This window comes from Cucumis sativus, chromosome 6, assembly GCF_000004075.3.
Source record: "Cucumis sativus cultivar 9930 chromosome 6, Cucumber_9930_V3, whole genome shotgun sequence".
NCBI classification, from domain to species: Eukaryota; Viridiplantae; Streptophyta; class Magnoliopsida; order Cucurbitales; family Cucurbitaceae; genus Cucumis; species Cucumis sativus.
Window position 1 is genome coordinate 26,608,903 of NC_026660.2, and position 19,979 is coordinate 26,628,881.

Below are 19,979 nucleotides of genomic sequence, written 5' to 3' on the forward strand. Positions count from 1 at the left end.
TGGAATTCATTTGATTTTCTAAAAAAATATTAAACCTATAAACACTACTTCCAACTCCAACTTTCTTTTGTTATCTATATTCTACTGATGTTATTTTAAAATTTTAAATACTAAAAAAAGAAAAGTAGCTTACAAAAAGTAATTCAAAAATTGCAAGACGGAGAGAAAATATATTTAATTTTTAAAAAATGGAAGCTGCTAAAAAACGGAACCTTATTAGATATTTGGATTAAGGAACGGGGAGGGGAGGATGAACAAGTCCATAAGAAATAATTATAGGAAATAGGATAAAAGAAACGGTAGTAGTTAGTATATGGACTGTATACCATATATAGTGTATACAACAAGGGGCGAAAGAAAACAAAAATAAAAAGAAAGAACATCCCCTTTCCAATGGTTTCCAGATTGTCAATCAAATTTATGTATGCAAAAAAACAGGAGCATGGAAAGAAAGATCTTGATATGCACAAAACAAAACTTAAGTCTGTTATTCTATTTTATAAACTGCTACTCAATAGGATACTAAACTTTGGGGTAATGAGCATGTGTGCTTCAATGTGGTCGCCGTTGTCACCGAGAGTACTTCAGGCTGAGTTTTGCAGAGAAGAAAGCCATAGCTCCATATACTTCTTACTCTCTACAAAAAAAAATAAAAAAAGGGATACATTAAAACTTCGATGCTGAAGATATTCATCAGCTGCAAAACCATCTAAAGAAAGTTGTTGTCTATTGCATTTTCCTTCTCATTTTATAATGTAAATACAGAATGAAAAGTCATCTTTGGGAAAGACTAAAGAGATTGATAGCAAATAACTCTCAGCAGGTCATTTTTTAAAACACACCAAAATTGAGTTAAAGGATTAAGCTTTATCAGCTTGAGAACATACTGGTCATCAAAGCTATTACATCTGAGGACAACTCCTGACTATAGTTCCAAGGTATTGTAACGCCAGTCGTTTTCTGCAACTCTAAAACTCATTCCTTGGCAATGGCCGTTTTTAAAACAAAATTGGTTCAGAAACACAAATGCACTGGAAATAACATCGACTCAAACTCTAGTTGAGAGAAAGACAATAAACAATTAACAGAACATAAAGTTTTACCAAAAAGCACATCAAAGAGGAGAAATTTGGCTGTAAATCTATCACCTACGTCTGACCAGCTGCCACCACGCTATGTTTCCTTAGTACCATGATTTTTCATTTTAGTCTAAAATCTGATGCTGTACAATGATACACTTGGTGTCATGCAAAAGTTGTCTGATGTTGCTTCCTTCAAATCATGAAATTTAGTAGAGTAATTCATGCAATGCACACAAAAGATGACCAAGAGACAGGTCCAATACAATATAAAGAAAGTTCTGCCTCTGAAAAGAGAGATTCAAAGATTTGTTTTCCTAAAGAATGAGTAGGATAACTTATTGCAGACTTGCAGCCATTCATACACCACATCTTGATTCCAGCAGCAACAGATAAGATAATGAAGAATATACAATAATTGATAACATATATGAATGTTTAGAAGCTCTTTAGAGAAGCATTCTGTTTTTTTTAATTTAACAAGGATTAAAGGAAAATATGTGCAAGTATTGTTTAAGTCATTGCATTTTCAGCTATCCATCCACCATGGTTTCAGCAAATGTAGAAACACAATAATGCATAACATGTGGGAAATGTTTGAGAGCACTTCTGGGAAGCATTCTGTTTTGTTTAACATGGACTCCTTGTTTGGGAGGTTAGTTTTTAATGGGTTGTAATCCCAAGCCACGCTTAGATTGAGGCTTTTGGGCCTGGTTTGTAATCCCTATTACATGCTCTTCCCTTTTTCACACATTTCATAATTCCGATTCCCATAATTCTGATTACATTCGAGAATTCCGAAAGGTTGTTTTCAACTCATTGGCCCTTTATAAGTGCTTCCTTTGAAAACAACTTTATCTTATAAGTAATTGATCGCTAATCTAAAAATCAATTTTATCTTCAAACATAAAACAAACAACGTTACTGAAAGCAGCTCCAAAACATCCCCAATGTCAACCCAGGTCCTAAACATTCCCTCATCTCTCAATTGCAGCACAAATTATAGTAAAATCACAAAAGCACTTACAAGCAAATTTATAAACTAATGGAAAATATGACACAAAGCATGGGATCAAATAACAGAATAATGCACACCACAAACAGAAGAGAAGACCTTACCAGGTGAGAATTCATTTTGAAGTTTTTTAATGGCAGCCAAAAGCTCCACGTTAGAACCCTCCACCACCTCCTTGCAACGATTGCTATAGGAAGGGACCAGAACAGCAAAACTATCATCACTCTGAAAACCAGGACCATGAGGCTCCAACCAACCAATAGACCAATCAGCCTCATCACCAGAATCAGACATTTGCATGTCATCACCACCAGATGGTACCATCACAAAATCGTATTCCCACCCAATCCTTGTTTCCTTCTTACTTAGCCATTTCTGCTTATTGACCTTCTTTGATGAAGAAGGCAGGTCCACCCTCTTGAACTTAAGACTCTCCGGTTCTCTCAGACCAGTACCGAACTCAGATGAAGAATTTGGGGTCGACCCATTTGCAACAGTCTCTCTCTCCTTCCCGTTCCAAAACCATAATGAAAAACGGCTTAATGACACGGCCATCGGTTCTACTCTAGATGAGTGAAAAACACTTTTTGGGGAAATTTTTGTTCACGGAAAATAAGAGGATTTCCCTAAAGAATTTGCAGGTAGAATCTCAAAATGGAAAGAAGTGGCAGATGGCACTTGTTTGATGCAGTAATCTCCATATGGAAAATGAAAATATATATGTGTATATATAGTTTAAGTAAAAGAAAAAACTAGGAAAACTCTTTATCAATTTCTCGAAAGATCAATAAGAAAGTCCAAACTTTAAAGAATTCTGGAGTAGGATTGGCTAAGGGAGAAAGAAAATTCTCCAAAATCTCTTCTCCAATTACCCAAAACCAGTTTCGGTCAACTAAGGATATGCTTCGATTTTCTCATCAATCGCTACAAATGGAAACGAAGTTTCTCATATGCGGAACCCAGAAAACATGAAAACAAAGTTTACTTGAACTAATAGCAAAAGCTAAATAGAGTCACTTTCAGTACAAAACATAATCAGAATCTTATCTCAGTCTAAGAATATATCAGTTGTTGCTCCCAAAAAAAATACGAAACAAACAACAAAAATAAATATATTAGATTTCTAACAGATTGTTTTCTCTTCCGATCAGATACGAAAAATCGAAGATTGCGACTCAAACAGAAAATGGGAAAAAATCTGTTGATTTCAAAATTCAAAAGAAGAAATTGGGATTCCTGAAATCTCTCGGCACAGAGAAATCGGAACAGATTGTTTCCCCTCAAACTATCCCACTTTCCCCCTCATATTCTCCATCCCATTTCAACAAAAGTAAATATCTTTATATTATTATTATTTTATTATATATATATATATATATATATATATAAGAAAATCTCTTTTATTTTATTTGAAGAAAACCTCAGCCGTTGATATGAAAGTTTTTATTCTTTAATAACCAATTAATTATATTGCTCCCCTTCTTTTTCATCTTCCAAACCAATCAATCACTCATTCTTAATTTGATTAATAATAGTTTCTAGAAATAATATTAAATTTATGATTATAAAATTTAATCATATCGAGTTAATAAATTATTAACTAGATATGATGATGTGCCAAACAAAAACATAATTTTCTGAATCTTTTGTTTCCATGACTGACACCTGTAAGGTTGTTTTGTTTTCTCAAGGAAATTTATTTAATTTTACAATATAAATTTTGTTGAATTAGATTAAATTTATCTCCATAAACCATTGTTGTTTATATTTAAATTCTAACCATATTCTTAATTTTTATTTTAATGGTAGTAATAATAATAGTAATTTAAATCATATATATCGATAAGGTGGATTCTTGTATTAAATTATTTTGATTATCAAAAAAAATATTTAGAAGATTAACTTGGACCAACTTAAATGAATTTGTTAAAATCATTCAAATTACATCATTAGATATCAGAGAACATTAAAACGATAACTTAAAAATATCTACAGTCAAATACTAATTCTTTTCAAAAAAAAAAAAAATGGACTCAGAGTTGTGATTTATTGAAATTTCATTATTTAGATTATACATTTGAAGTATATGACCAAAAATTAAAGAAATGAAAATTGATAGAAAAACTAAAATGATTGCAACATCCTATCTTCCTTTGCCTTTTGCTAAGAAACAACACAAATAATATTTTAACATCCCATCTCTTTTTTTATTTTTTAGTAATATTATAAATTTAAATTGGATTGGGTCAATTCAAATATAAATTTGGGTTATGTAGATAAAGTTGTTCTTGATTAACACCTTTCATTTTTTTAACTAAAAACTCCATGGTTCTTTGCACATATGAACTATAATTTTTGTTGGCAACCCCAAACAAACTTTGAAAACTTAAATTTTCTTTTTTCCTTTTTCTTGAAGTTTTGTTTAATACTTAAAACTAAAAGGAAGAGAATCCCAGTCCATTTTTCTGTTCTTTTTCCATAACTTTGTTCCAAAAGAAAGATTTAAAAAAAAAAAATCTAGGAGTTAACTTAAATTAGATAAATTAACTTAGAAAAAAAATAATGCTATACTAATTTGTTTACATTAAAACACTCCTGTCAAATTATTGATTATTTAGTTTTTTTTTTATATAAAATTAGTGATTATATTTATAAAATTACATATATAATTTTATTTAAAAATAAAGTTTAAAATTGAATAAAAGACCCATAAACAAAGAGAGGTGGAGATGTCAACCCAATCAAACACCTATCAAATTGACAATAAGAAAATAGTTTTCCAATAGCTCCAACTTTATGTCTACAATGGAATCATGAAAGGCTGAAACTTTTAAAAAAATTGGAATTATTTATTTTCAAAGATTTGATGCCTTACATGAAAGGGAAATCAAAGTTAATAATTATTTCCACCAATCAGCATCCTATGCTCTAACTCTCCAATAGGGATTTTTTTTCATCATTATTAAAAAAAACCTCAAAAAATAACCACAATAAAAGAACTTGGTGTTATATGCAACCAAAAAAGTTCAAAAGGTTGGTTCCACACATTATGATCATAATTATATAGCAGGCTACCACTATATTTTGTCAAAGCCCATCTCCCTATTCAATCATCAAAGATTGTAAATATTGCATACCTTGGATTTCTTGGCTTTAACCACTCAAAAAGGACCTGGGGGGTAAATTGTGGTTCTAAAGTTAGTAAGCTTCTGAAATTTTAATAAATATATAATGCATACATTTGGATATATTGTTATATTGTAGCATAGGGCACTTGGGAGTTTGAATGTTTGACAGATATTATGTGTTATTGGTTTATGCCACATTGAGGTGCCATAGTGAAAGAGACTTGGGGATAGCTATACTCCAAATTTCCTTGGCTTTAACCACCTCCACTTTGTCATTCACTCCCTTTCCTACAAAATCTCATTTTTCACTTAGTTAAAAATTAAAGTCTATACAACAATTAAAATTGATTTTGAACATTTATGAATCACTCTTCAACACGTTAAAAGTGAATTCTAAGACGAGAAAAGTTATCGACCATTCCAGACATATGCTTGTAATAATGTGCTTGCAATAATGTTTGTAATTACTATAAGAACAAAATTGCTCTCCAACATAGCAAAAATATTAAATTGAGGAAAAGATATATTTTCAGTTTTTTTTATAAAAAAATTGTTTGGTTTCTTTCAAATCAATTTTTTTCTTCTTCTAATCTACAATAAAACTGATTTGATTATTTTTGGTAACTTTAACACACTCCTTTCCCCTAAAGCAATCAAATTGTAAGTCAATTTGATATTTGTTATTATTGTTTCTTTCATTTCACCATGTGACCTAATAGTGCCAATAATTTTTAAGAGAAGTTTGGCCGTAATGAATGATTGAAAATACAATGCATGTGAAGATTCACATACTTGAGATTCAATCACTCTTATTATTTAAGATTCTTTCATATGTCAAATCAACCCATTTCAAACTAGATATACTTAAATTTTAGATCTCCTTTGATTTACTTCATAACATAACTTTCAATCTTTAGAAAAAACATGAAATGTTCATTTTAAATCACAACAGACTACATGCATGATGAACTTTTGCAATTTTCTTTACCTATTGTCTCTATCCAATTTTTTTATATATTAAAAATCAAAACAGTATGTACAAATGATCATGGTTATATTTGTACCATGAAAAGTTGTGAGTTTGGACTTACTATTTTATGCTATGTTTGAAATTTTGTTAAGAAAAGACTATTCCATGAATACACATGGCTATTATGGAAAATATATAAAAATAGGTCATTTATATTAACAAGGTATTCAACGTCAAATTGGAAAATTTAGGATGTGAGCTCAATTATGGAATATATATAAAAATAGGCCATTTATATTAATTACAAGGTATGCAGCATCAAATTCGAAAATTTAGGATGCGAGCACAATAAAAATAGCAAACCACTTTTTGAAATCTTCAAATAAAACATCTATTCAGAATTAGCTTAGAATGTTTAGTACTAAATTAATCTTTAATTTTTTTTTTTTTAATTTTCAGTTTTGTTTTAAAATTTAACCATATTAAAATCATATAGAATTTAATTTAACAATCGAGTAAATTGGATATAAGGCACTTAAATATTTGGGCCTTAGCCCAAAATGAAAGTTGGGTTACGAAATCGCATTAAATGGAATTGGGCTGAACTAGTCTGCAGTTTTCTGGCCCAATCCTATCTAACACCCTTGCAACGGCTAGTCACTTTTGAGCCCTAACGACAGCGTTTAGTACCTTCAGCATCATCAGCGTCTTTAACTAACGTCGTTTAATACGGATCGGTACTTCGCCGTCCATCAACGTCAATACATTTTATTTTAAATCCGGAAAAGGTTCTTTTAACGGCTACTTGGAGAGACCACTTTCTCTCTTCCATATTTCTCTCTCTTCTTATCATCGTTCCTGACTTGATTCTTCCTCTTCGTTCACAACAACCAAAAATTCCAACGGTTCTTACGCTGAATCGAAATCCAGCGCCAGATATTTTATTTTCATGCCTGGTACGTTCTGCTTCGTTTCTTGTCTGGCTTTGAGAATTTGAAATGTTGACCATTTGTGGAATATATGGAATGTTGTTGTTCCTCGTTTCTTCGCTTTATCGCGCTGTTGAACATGATAAATGGCTTTGGAATGTTTGATTTAGATGTTCTCGTCGTTTGTTGCTTCTTTATATATTTTCAGGGTTAAAAAATAGATTGGATTAGTTTTTCCTTTTGAATAATTTTCTGTTCTAACGGGAAATTATGGTTTGAAACATTCTTTTGTAATTTTTAATCCGATTAAACTTGGCTCCAATCAACTTGATTGTAATTGGTTTGGGTTTGAGATTGTCGCGGTGTCTGGTGGTCATGAGGAATAGGCTTTCCAATCTCATATTTTCTGATTAAAACTATCGATGATTGTGTTCATGATTCGTTTATATTTCGGGACGAATCTTATAAATGTCCCTTTTCTTTTAATTTATTTCAATGGAGTTATTAAATAATCATGTTTTGAAAGTTATGGTGTTTAGAGAATAGATCGATGTTGAGTTGGGGTCTTTTCATCTATGTTGGTTTTTCCATTTTTCCCAAATTATGTAGGTCTTGTCTTAATATTTTAGAATTCCAGAGATATCTTTTCAGTTGACGTTGTCTATAAAACTTTTTATTGAAAGGGGTGTATGGCCACTCTTGTTTGGCTAGAAAATTGGTCATGAATTTTTAAAAAATAATAGTAATGCCTGGAAATGAACAAAACTGAATCTGTAAGGAAATATCCAAAGCAACAATCAGAATTTGTGCGGTGTGTGTATTTTCCTTCCTGCTTTATCTGAATCTGGCAATTAATTAGTTCTAGAAGATGCAGAATAACATCCACAGGCTTTTAGCCTTTTCTTTTTGGCATTCCCTCCCATTGTTGTAATAGTCTCTGAAGTTCCACAATGTTCCCAGTGAATGAAAATGCCATGTCTGATATTTTCCTTAAACTTAGTATTTTTATGATTTATTCAAAAGTTCGGATTTCTTTTTAACTAACTTACTCTTTCTCTGTTCTTCATCGTTAACAAAATTCAGATTTAGATTTGAAGAATATGGATGGGATTCTTGAAGAACTAGATGAAACAAAAGCTGATATTGAGAAGCTTAGGGCAGAATGCAAGATAAAGGGAGAATTATCTGATAATTTGAAGAGAGCTAACAGCGAGCAATTCGCTAGATTGCAGGAGGCAAATTTGAAAATTGAGAAGCAAGCCGAAGAGATAAATGAAAAGGCAGAAGAATTATCTATGGAGAAGAAACGTTTGGAGGAACTCGAACGAAGTTTGTTTGAAAGAGAGTCAATAGTGAAGCATCTCGGTTCTGCCAATGATAAGCTTCGAGCTGATGCCAATGAGAAGTCTGTACAATTGGAAGAAGAAAAGAGAAGTCTGCTATTGGCTTTGGATGAAACGAATGAGAAATGCTTGCATCAAGAGCAGAAAATATGTGATTATAGAGAAGAAATTCAAGGCCTCAAAGAGAATTTATTGCTTTGGCAAAAAAAGTGTTCAGAAGCTGAAGATGGACTGGTACACAAGGAGCAGGGGGAAAGAGATGATGTACTTATTGATTTAAACGACGAAATTGCAAAGGTTAAAGATCAGTTGAAATGGAAGGCCGAGCAATTTAAGCATCTGGAAGAGGCACTTGAGAAGGTTCGGGAACAATTCAAGGTGAACAAAAAGGATTGGGAACTGGAGAAAGGTACCCTGCTTGATGAGATCTCTTCACTGCAGACAAGGTTAAATTCTCAAATGTTAATCTCAAAAGATCTTAATAACAAGTTAGAAATGTGCAACCAAGCCCTCGCTCACGAAGAGAGTCGCCGAAAATATTTACAGATTCAAGTTACTGATTTTGAGACACGCTTCGATAATGTTCTTGATGAGTGTGAACGTGCAAAAATGCAGTTGGGTGAGATAACTGCTCAGAGGGATAAAGAAATTGCTACTTTAAGAAGTTCATTGGGAACAAAAGATTCATTTCTGAAGGAAAGAGAGTACCAAACACGTAAGTTGGAGGAAGAAAACCAGGAGTTACGAATAGCTATCAAAGAACTTCAGGAAGAACAAATTCAAGCACCAGGGGGTTCACCTTCTTTCAGAGAACTCCAAAAGAAGATGCAAAGCTTGGAAACTTCCCATGGTAAATGCACAGCAAAACTACGGGCTAAAGAAGTTGAATGGACGTCTCAAATGGAAGAAGTTTTGAGTAACATGAATGATTGCAAATCTGAGCTATGCAGAAGAGAAGCAACAATAAAGGATCTTGAGGCAATGCTGGAAAGTCATCATTCTACAGCATTTCAGTTGAAGTTACAAAATGAGGAACTCTCTGCCATGTTACTAGTGTTAAATCAGGGAATATCAGAGGCTCAAGTTAACCTGGCGAAAGAAATGGCCGAAGTTTATATGCATGACAAAGATAGAGAAGAGAAAATATCTTTATTAATGAAGCAGGTGGAGGTGCAGAATGCGGCTTTGGTAAAGGCCCACAAAGATATTGACGAAGAACATGACAAGGTTGCATCTTTAATGAAAAGAGTTGAATCCTTGGATATTTTTGAGGAGCAGCTTCAACTAATGCAGAAGGAAATAGACAGCTATAAAGAAATGCTTGAGGAATCAACCAAGTGTCAGCTTCACTTAGAGGAACAATGTTTGCAAATGAAAAATGATGCAGCAGAAAAACTTGAAGTCTGCAATGCCTTGGGCAAGGCAAATGCTGAACTTGCTGAAAAGGAATCTATCTATACTCGAGTTCAATCAATGGAGCTGATTGAAGAGAAATACAAATCAAAGCTGAGAGAGCTTGATCAGTCTATGGAAATACTTGAAGAATCCTCCAGGGATTATCTTCTGTTGGAAGAACAAGTGACACAAATAGAATATGATGCAATGGATAGACTTCATGAAGCATGCAATGCCTTAGAAGAAGCAAATGCTGAACTGGATGATAAAATATGTGAAGGAAATCAAATTGATTTTGAAATGCATATGTGGAAATCTATAGCCGAACAGTTAAAATTTGATCTTGAGGAAAATCATAGCATACGTAGACAGTTGGAGGCGTCACTGCTTGCAGAAGTCCATGTTGGGGAGCACTTTAAGCAAGAGAATGATAGCCTTATTCAAAAGTTAGATGAGAAAGACAAGAGGATTGAAAGTCTCGCGCAACAGGTTATGCTGCTGGAGCAAGGGCTTGAAATAATAGAATTGGAGGCAACTGCTTTATCAGGAATGGAGTCGGCAACTTCATTTGAGTCGATGAGAGATGACTTTCTTCAGACTATAAGAGAGAAGAATGAGATGTTAGAACAACTCCAAAATGAAGTTGAGTGTCTGGAGCAAGATTCACTGAGACGAGAACTTGAAGTAGCTCTGCTATCTCATATCGGTGCCGAGAGTATGTTTGAGCATGAGAAGGAGAAGCTCATCCAAATGGTGGAAAAGAAAAACAAAAGAATCGATCAACTCATGCAGTTAGTACATTCACTGGAACAGAAATTTAATAGCTCTTTAATATCATTTTCATCAAAGCTTGATGAGAAGCAAACAGAAACTGATCTTGTCCACCAGGCATGGGAGAAGATCAATGCTGCTGAGATTCTAGCAGTTCTAGAAACTGAAGAAAAGAAACTGATGATTTTGGAACTAGAGGATAATATCCGCATAATACAGCAGAAGCTGGAGCTTCAGGAAGTATCATTGGATCAAGCAAAAGAGAAAGCAATGAAAATTGAAGCAGATCTGGATGCAAAAGAGTCTGAAATGAAGAAACTGACTGATCAGTTGAAAACAAAGCTAAAATTTTCAGATGTATTTATCGATGAGCTAAAGAGTGAGAAGAGTAATTTGATAGAAGATGTGATGAAGTTGTCTACAGAAAAGGAAGACTTGATGAGTATCATTGGAGGCATAGGCAATCATATCAACGAGTTTTCGAACTCAGACAGAGAATTGATGGGCCTTCTGGAGAAGATAATGCTCTCTTTTAGTAGCAATGAATGTCAAAAGATTGAACTGAAAGAGAATGCGAATTCTCCTTCAATGAAAAGATTTGAGGTTTCGGCTGATACAAGATCGCCCTTTAGAGAGCTCAACAGTTAGCTGTGCAACCCCAGTAGCTACGACTCAATGAACCATACGGTACAAAACCCTACTCAGAATTTTGCTTCGGTCTGTACAATTCTAGCACCGGCCTTTTTAAATTTAATTTAGTATGAGAACCTTATTGTTTTCTACGACCAAAGTGATTATTAGCATAGGCTCAAATTTATTTACTTTGGAGCCAGTGATTAAATTTGTTCAAAGTTTCTCTTCGTCTATGTAAACACTCTTCTTGTATGCTCCATTATTTGCTTATTAGTGGATCACTGATTCGTTGTTTTTTTATCTCTTCTCAGTGCAGAAAAATTCTAATTAATAACTCTTTTCCAGTTTGGAGACCAAAAAAAAAAAAAAACTACATCAAAAATGATGTATTTCTTACAAACAATTCTTTACACAACTCGTTACATCAAGATAATTTGTCAATAATCCGAGGATAGCACACTACATACTGCATTAATCTAAATCGGCCCCAGAAGACATAAATAAGCCTTCGCAGTAGACCTTTCACATCTTTACAAACTATGAAAGTTCTTCCTCGCATCGCACTGGTTTCTACATAAAACATCATATGATTCAGACCAACAAATAGGAAGATCTAATTTTTATTCAACAGATTACTACCGACAAACGATAGTTGCAGAATCATTAAGCGTGGTCTGTTTTTGTGACAGAAAATGGTATCCAATAGGAACTGCATTTCAAGCGTGGCAAACACAATCAGGAGCTGGATATGTGTATATTGATTGCTTTGGCTTTCTCAACCTTATTTGTCCTTGTCTGTTTTTGTGGCCTTCTACAGTGGCCTGATGAAAGTCTGACCAAATGATACTTTTGTTCATGAAAAGCTGTCCCAATAATGCCATGTTTGGTCTTATGGTCTTCAAGTTCTCGTACGTGCGATGTCCCACCTTTAAAAATATGAAGAAAGAGTACAAGAATGATCATAATAAATACATCACGTGCAGGAAATGTTCGTACAGAGAGCACAGATTTTGCTAATCAAGATTTGATAAAATATGAATTGAGCAAGAAGTTTATTACTCTTACCATTGCATTATGCATATTTCCAGGAGAAGCCGAGATAAAAATGTCACTGTACATGCTTACGTAGTAGTCAACCGCAGCAAGCAAAGAGGCCTTTCCTTTGATTTGGGCTAGTTCACTTCCAGAAGTGAGACTCTTCTTGTCCTCCATTAATGGGAAAAGACTCCGCAAAGTCGAAATCCTAGCTTCCCCACCATATACCTGAAAGAACCACGCACTTAGAGTTCTAACTTCCAAGTAATGGTAGTAATTTCATTTTCAAACCAAAAGCCCTAAAGCGTGCTTGGTTGCTTTTTATTTGTATATAAAGAAGGAACTACCTTGTGGGAAGCCAAATATAGACGGGTATTGTTGTCAAAACCCAAGGCAGCCATTAGCAAACCGATCTCCTCAGGGGTCAAAGGGCAACGACCCTGACTCCGCAACTCTTCATCTGTGAACTGAGAGTTAAGGACCCTTCCCTGCCAGAGCACTTGACGATATTTGGCCAAAGCAAGTTTTTCAGCCTTTCCCCCACCAAAATCGCAGGCTGAATGAGCTGCCATGTCCTTCAGGTCGAACATAAAGAAATCAGCAGCTGTAAAACTTTTTACGAAATTAATGTAAATAAAAGAAGGCAGAAATATGATTGCCCGATTCAAAGTTCCATTCATTCAATTTGATCACACGATGGGCAGTCTTATTGGCTAGCATTCCTGTTCTTAATGCTTAAAACCAAGGCTGAACTGGTTAAGCAAAAACTTTGAAAACGCTGAAGTTGCAATGGGGAATTAAATTTGACCCGTTGCTTACTTGAGCAGAGAATGGTGGTCGAGCTCATGAACAAACTTGTCAGCCCCAAGAACTAATGAGATAAAATCTAAGCAATAAGGTCTTCAATTGTTTGCATGCAATGGGTGGATAACTTTAATTAATGATCTATAATATCGGCAAGATAACTTAGAAAGGCAACGTCCAATAGATATAGTAACACTGCAGAACTTCAAGCTAATTAAGCACCTGGAAAGGAAGAGTGGCTATACCTTGTCAAATCGTAGGTGTAGGACAACAAACTTCAATGGACGTTGTTCATTTGCATCAGTGGTCAGACTTAGGTAGTTACCCCCCACTGATTCCTTCTTATTCAAAGGATACCGCAGGCGATTGATGAGAGCTTCTCCTAGTTCTTGAATATGGGGAACAAAAGTTAATGCTTGAAAGTTGACCTTACAGCGCAACCTTTGTATCTCATCAGGCAAGTTCTCAAAAGCTAGACGGTGTGAGAAGGGTGCGATGGCAGCAATACCGTAGCTGAATCATTAATATAAAAAATTAATGTAAAACCAAGAGTAACAGATTACGGAGAATAGTAAGTAATTTTCATAGCACACAAAAACATCGAACGATTTTAAATCATTCAATCCAAATCCAAATTTTCAGACATCCATATATACCCAAGCACAAGGCATACCGAGTTACGTAATCTTTTTAAATTTTATAGCTAATCCTTGGCAACGCATCTTCTCCCCCAATTTCATATCCATCTTGATTTATTCTGTGTTCCAATTTCATGAAACAGTTTTGTGTTACTGCTTCATCTTTCTTTGATTTTTATAAGTGATAGAATGTACATTCAGATATGAAACTAAGCAACTACCCTAGCAGTCCTACAAGGTCAGAACGGATAGGCTTCAATACCAACCTCTGCAATACAGGTAAAACATTGTCCAGATACCAGTTTGCCGAGGCATGAACGGGCGCTGTTTTGACTCTAGTAGCCCGAATGGCTGTAGCATAATATTCCCTAGTACTCCAAGAAAATTCAGCTGGCAGCTCTTTAACTATAGAAATGTCATCCTTCAATACGTTAATAAAGTGATCCACATCAAATATATCGACGAAAGAACTGCAGAATCCAAAAAGTAAAGGATAAGGTAAAAGAAGTTTCATTATAATTTTTCAAATATACAAGAATAGAACAATATCACACAAAACAAATTTTCTTGGTACCTTGAATCTTTCCAGACGGGATTAACTTCAAGGTGGGGAATCACAAGGGTTGCATTTAGAATCTTAGCAACAGCAACTGCATCACAAATCTGCATGTGAACAAAGTATCTTAAAGTTAAAAATTACATCATCAACAAAATCGGTGCCCATAAATCTTTAATGACAAAAAATTATGTTAATGTTGTAATCCAAACATACTCCCATTCTTTGCTGGTTCAGCCCTCCATCTAGAAACACCTGGATATATCCTTCAGATTTCTCTGGTAGAGCTGCAAAACATATGGATCCACGGCATAAACCATGCATGAAAAAGATTAGTAATTTAGTACGTGATATATTATTTGTTTGGATAAAAATGATCATGGGAAGTTTCTGAGACCTCCAGCGATAATTCAATACTTACAGGAAGCTTTTGATGAATCAACACAAGGCCTCCATCCTTCATCAGCTAAGGGAGCCCATAAATCAGACTGATCTGGTTTTGACTGCCATAGAAATATGATTTTAACACTAAGAGATTCTCATTCATAAAAACAAATAGTTGGAAACTAAACAAACTCCCATTATATAATAAATCAACTTTTACCCACACTTTGGCGTTGTAAAGCACTTTTCAGCAGACGCAGGTGCCTGGGCTTTGGAGTGTTCCATTCCTATAAGAGGTTACCCAATTAAAGCATCAATCACAATCCTAAGAACTCATAAAAGTCCTAATAATTGTGCACCCACCAGTCTAATTTTACAACCCAAAAGCCATAACAAAATAATATGTCTACTAGAGAGGAAAAGTAGATAGAGTTTAAAGAAAAGTTGAACAAGAGATGAAAAATAACCATTCCTATACATTCAAGCCCTTGCCAATCAGGTTAGATGTAACCACAGCTAGCTAATAATGACCCTACGAAGCACCATTCCACTAAAACTGAACTAATTATAAACCGAACATTCCAATTTTTATTTTCTGTTACAAAAACCTTAATAAAAAAATCATACCAAACATACTATAAATGAAGAAAGCCACAGTATTCTGTCTCTACATTTCCGAAGAATTGCACAGGAAAAGGAAGAAAAAGAAAGGCGTAACTATTACAGGAAAAGATTTTCCCACTTCTCCACTAAGATAAACTTTTCTCTTTACAGCAACCGAAGCTAAAATCAAAACATCAACATTTCTTTCCTAAATAATTTCACAGAACACTACTGAGAATATCAAAAGTTGAAAGGCATCAAGAAACAAAGCAAAACAAAAAAGAAAGAAGATTGAAGTGGGAAATAGATACCGAGAATGTGGAAGGCGAAGCATGACCAAAAGGGCTAAATAAACCCGGCAGAAAAACAGGGAAAAGCAGGACGAAAACACCAGCCAAAGCTCCAGCTCTGTTAGACTGGTAACTAAGTCCCATAACCATGGATCTTGGAGATGGGTTTTGCAAATCGAATGCGAAACTCCAAACCCAGAAGCCAAAAAGGGATTGTAATGAAGAAGGTGAGAGGTTTATTGCAGTGAGAGTGGGTTATATCAAATATGAGAGTAAAGGCATCTGATTCACACACATGGACATCTGTACAGCTCGCAAATGAATTGATTGGAGAGAAAGGGTGTCGCTTTCAGAGAGGGTCCATGCAAATTATAGGTGGGTAGCGATTAAAAAGTAAAGAGAGAATCACGTAGTGAAAACAACTTTCGCCTCTGTTCCTTGCTTCCACTTTAACTACACAAGGACGAAGGGCGTGTTTTGGAGTAGAGATTTGACCATTGCGGGCCTCTGCTTTATTGGATTCAATTTAGATCGATAGCTACTAGTAGTGAGCACCGACAGTTAGCTTTCAAAAAAATGGGTTGCAATTATTTATACAGTTCCATTCCTTTCTGTACTTCGTTTCTCCTTCTACGAATTTTCGTTAAGAACTCGTAAATGAAGTATGTGGCGAAGAGGTTGCTTGTCGGTTCCATTTGTTATAAGAATATCTAAATCCTTTATATCTCGAAATATGTGTTCATTAGATTAATATCATTTTTGTGTTCCTATCGTGGTTTTTACCAAAAACTATATTAGAATCTCTACTAAATCTGTTTTTAGATTTTTAAATCATGGTTTTTGTAAAATAGATAACAAAACAACATTTCCACAAACAAAAGATCAATGGGTTATCAAATACTTCTGACTTTATGAATGTTTTGATTAGTTTAAATCACTCTAACTAATCTGACGGTGCCAATGCTCAATGAATCGATACAAAACCAGTAAGAAAATACTGAATATGATTTCTCATGACTATTATGAATGTGAAGGAGTGGGACATTGTGTCCGATGTCACATCCCAATATTTCAAAGATTGAATGATATTTTCAATTATAATTACTAATATTATATTATTGTTGTTGTTATTAAATACATGTGATGATTTTATCTTTTACCAAAAACGTCATTTCAACTTATATATGATGTCATATCACTTGAAGGTGGCATGCATGTTATATGCATAATGTTACTATAATCTTTAAAATATGAAAGAGTTCCTTTCAGGAAAAATAAAAAGGATTGTTTTATTATCAATATTTTGGGTAAGCTTTTCACTTTTTAAAGTACCAGGGAGCAATCACATGCACTCTTCACGTGATTTTTCACGTTTGGAAAGTAATTTCATGATGATAATGTTCAAAATATATTATTGAATTGAATTGAATGTAATTAACTTTCCAAATGAAAGCATGTTTGTTTAATAGACTTTTAATTTTCAATAACGTGAAAAAAAGATACAAGTTATAAGTTACAAAAGGAAAACTACATAATTAAAAAAAAATTACATTTCAAAGACTACCCATGATATTGTAAACATCAAATAGTTAACTTTAAATTATAATTATTTTACCATTTAAAAAGTAAAGTAACCGTGTAGATGTCACAACTTAAACATAATTTAAGATTAAAAAAATACAATTTTAATTATAGTACATGAAAGATGATATGTTTTAAATATGCACATAATTAAAAGTTTTAAATAGTTATATTTTTAAAAAAATATATACGTATAGACAATAATACAAAGAAAATTAAACATGAATCTAACTTGGATAATATAATAGACTCTAAAAATAGAAAAGTATTAAAAAGAATACTTCACATTCAGGCTTTCACAGAATCACAATCTATGATGACTTTGTGTGAACAAAAATGTGTTTTCCTCCAATTTAAAATACGAAGGCATTGGATGATTTAGAATTAAAGACAGAAACCTTTAGCCATCTTTCTTAAAAACCATAACGTGTAGTCTTCAAATATTGGTCTATTTCTTTTTAAATAGTAATAATAATAAATGGTAAGATATAAATTACTTGATGTAGTAGTGTAGAGCTTAGTTCGACAAAAAAAAAAAATGAAATTTAACTTTTTGAACAAAGCAAAACAACAAAATGCGAAGATAAACTTTCCTTTTATTGATAGTAAGTATTTTATACCCATAAATTGTATTAACCTTTTTCTTTAATTGTGTTAAAACCTCAACTTTGTATTGTAGGTGCTTTCAATTGAAAATCTAAATCAATAATTTTATCATTTATCTTCTTTAACATGAATTTTAGAGTTGTATTAATGTATTAAACTCCAAATCAATAGCTATATCAAATTAGCTCATGAACTTTTGTAGTTTCATTTTAAACCATCAAATTATAAAAGAGCCAAAGAATAACAAAAAAAAAAAAAAGGTCAAAGAAGAAGAAGAGAAGAAAATAAATCCTCAATTTATGTTTTATTTGAGGATGCTAATAAAAGTTAGAGTTTAAATGGATACATTTGTAAAAGTTCAAAATCTAATTTGATACAACTATTAGTTTAGATTTAAATTAATAATGAGAGTTCAATATTTAAATTGATACAATGGTTTGTTTAAGGTTTACATTTATATCCCAAAATTTAGGGTTCAATTTGATATTTACCCTTATTTCAATAGCTAATATATAGAAGAAACATAGAATAATTATTGTAAATGATTTTATAAAATTTATGAAAATATTTACAAAATATAACAAAAGGTTAGTTGATATACAAAATTTAAAAACATGATGAATATTAGCTTATTCTATCTACTAAAATTTTTCTATATTTTAGATAAATTTTTGTATTTGAAAATGTTACTTGAATATATATATTGATATGATAAATCTGTTGAATACTTCTTTTTTTTTCTTCTATTCATTCAAAATTAATCAAACTCATTAAGTTATAAATTTAGTATCTATAGTGGAAGAATAATATAATATATGGAAAATTTTCAAAAATGGTAGATTTTATAAAATATTTACCATTGATAGTAAATTTGATCAAAAGAACAATTAGTTATATAATTCAAAATTTTACTATAATTTATTTTACTATTTTTTAAATATATTTACCATATTTCAAAGGGGTTATAATTTAGTTTCCATGTTAGATGAAACCTAATAATCTTTATTATTTAATGAAGTCTTAAAAAGCATTTTGCCGGAGCATTGCGTAAAAGTGGAGAAGAAGAGTTTAGTACAAATGCATTAAAGTTTTGAAGGATCCAATAAACTATAAGTGCATATGCAGAATCAAGTAAGTTAAGCAGTGATAATTAAATTGAGGAGGCCCCAATTTCGAAGCCTCACTTAATTTGAGATTCCCATTCCATAGTGTCATTAATTATGTGAATTTCTCATCAATCCCTACGAATTCTTAGGGTTTTTTTTCTTCTTCTTCAACGATTAAATGCTTAGCATTAAAGCAAATATTTGATGATGCTTCACATATAATAACTAATAATAAGTAAATAAATAACAATAACAATCAATGGAAACAAACTAATAAAGTTTTAGCAGTATTTTAAATCTCAAACTAGTTTTATAAATTTATTGAGTCTCTTGATTGAGAAAATAAAGAGAATAAGAGAGTCAAGCTATAGAGTTATCCATTGTCAATTATTTATCTTACTACCTCGTTTTGACATAGTTTTCTTAGTATTTAAAATATAATCACGGTAAACATACAAACTTATTTCAAGGTAAATCAAGTATTATTGTATAAAAAGTAATAAAAATTCAATTATATATTTAATAAATGCATATGAACTAGGTAGAACTTGAATATAACATAAATATTTGAAATTGACGTATTAATTATTGCATCTTAAAAAAACTTTTAATCAATAACAATAACAAACCTTGGGACACTTTCATTTTCAAAATTTAGAGTGTTGTTTTTAAATCCTCATTAACATCTACTTCACACCTAACTGACTTAGAACATCTTTTTTTTTTTGTTTGTTTATTTTCTCAATATTTCTTTAGAGACTTCTATAAGTTATTTAAAAACAATGGTTTCGATCATTGTAAAAACATGTTGCTAACTTTAAATGATTTTAAATCATACTCACACTAACAAGTTAGCATACAAAAGTCAAAACATAATCGATCGACGTAAAAATATATAATCATGAAAAGAAAAACAAGTAAAATAATAATTTTTTATTAAAAATATATAAAAAATGATTAGATTTATTAAGATTGGTCTACAAAAACAATCGAACTTTTTTATATAAAATAAGATAAGAAGTGTCCCCATGTAGTAAATCAATTGAGGAAAGCATAGAAACAGATATAGAATGAGTTTTCTTGTAACAATTTTCCTAACAAGTAGTTTGGTTC

General features: G+C 32.5%; 3 protein-coding genes across 10 annotated transcripts; 1 reads left to right on the forward strand and 2 right to left on the reverse strand.

Moving 5' to 3' along the window:
* Positions 1-263: 263 nt before the first annotated feature.
* LOC101203646 lies at positions 264-3,432 on the reverse strand. 8 transcript variants are annotated; one of them, XR_004217155.1, is made up of 3 exons: positions 2,199-3,432; positions 1,153-1,272; positions 264-637 (listed from the first exon to the last, which is right to left on the reverse strand). XR_004217155.1 is itself a non-coding variant. In XM_011659644.2 (3 exons), exons 1-2 carry the CDS (start codon positions 2,647-2,649, stop codon positions 926-928), a joined length of 486 nt encoding a protein of 161 aa, XP_011657946.1. In that variant the 5' UTR covers positions 2,650-3,431; the 3' UTR covers positions 264-637; positions 888-925. The 8 variants fall into 8 exon arrangements, 3 of the variants coding, with proteins under 3 accessions (XP_011657946.1, XP_031742361.1, XP_004143444.1); XR_969881.2 differs by having other exon boundaries at positions 1,104-1,272; XR_004217154.1 differs by having other exon boundaries at positions 888-1,272.
* Positions 3,433-6,980: 3,548 nt separating this feature from the next.
* On the forward strand, positions 6,981-11,563 carry LOC101208402 (uncharacterized protein At4g38062). The gene is made up of 2 exons (XM_004143500.3): positions 6,981-7,148; positions 8,205-11,563. The coding sequence occupies exons 1-2, from the start codon at positions 7,142-7,144 to the stop codon at positions 11,276-11,278; spliced, it is 3,081 nt and encodes a 1,026-aa protein (XP_004143548.1). The 5' UTR covers positions 6,981-7,141; the 3' UTR covers positions 11,279-11,563.
* Positions 11,564-11,622: 59 nt separating this feature from the next.
* On the reverse strand, positions 11,623-15,982 carry LOC101202918 (O-fucosyltransferase 31). The gene is made up of 10 exons (XM_004143393.3): positions 15,595-15,982; positions 14,905-14,967; positions 14,718-14,799; positions 14,513-14,583; positions 14,315-14,403; positions 14,007-14,210; positions 13,348-13,615; positions 12,646-12,873; positions 12,329-12,526; positions 11,623-12,189 (listed from the first exon to the last, which is right to left on the reverse strand). Exons 1-10 carry the CDS (start codon positions 15,721-15,723, stop codon positions 11,980-11,982), a joined length of 1,542 nt encoding a protein of 513 aa, XP_004143441.1. The 5' UTR covers positions 15,724-15,982; the 3' UTR covers positions 11,623-11,979.
* Positions 15,983-19,979: the final 3,997 nt, after the last annotated feature.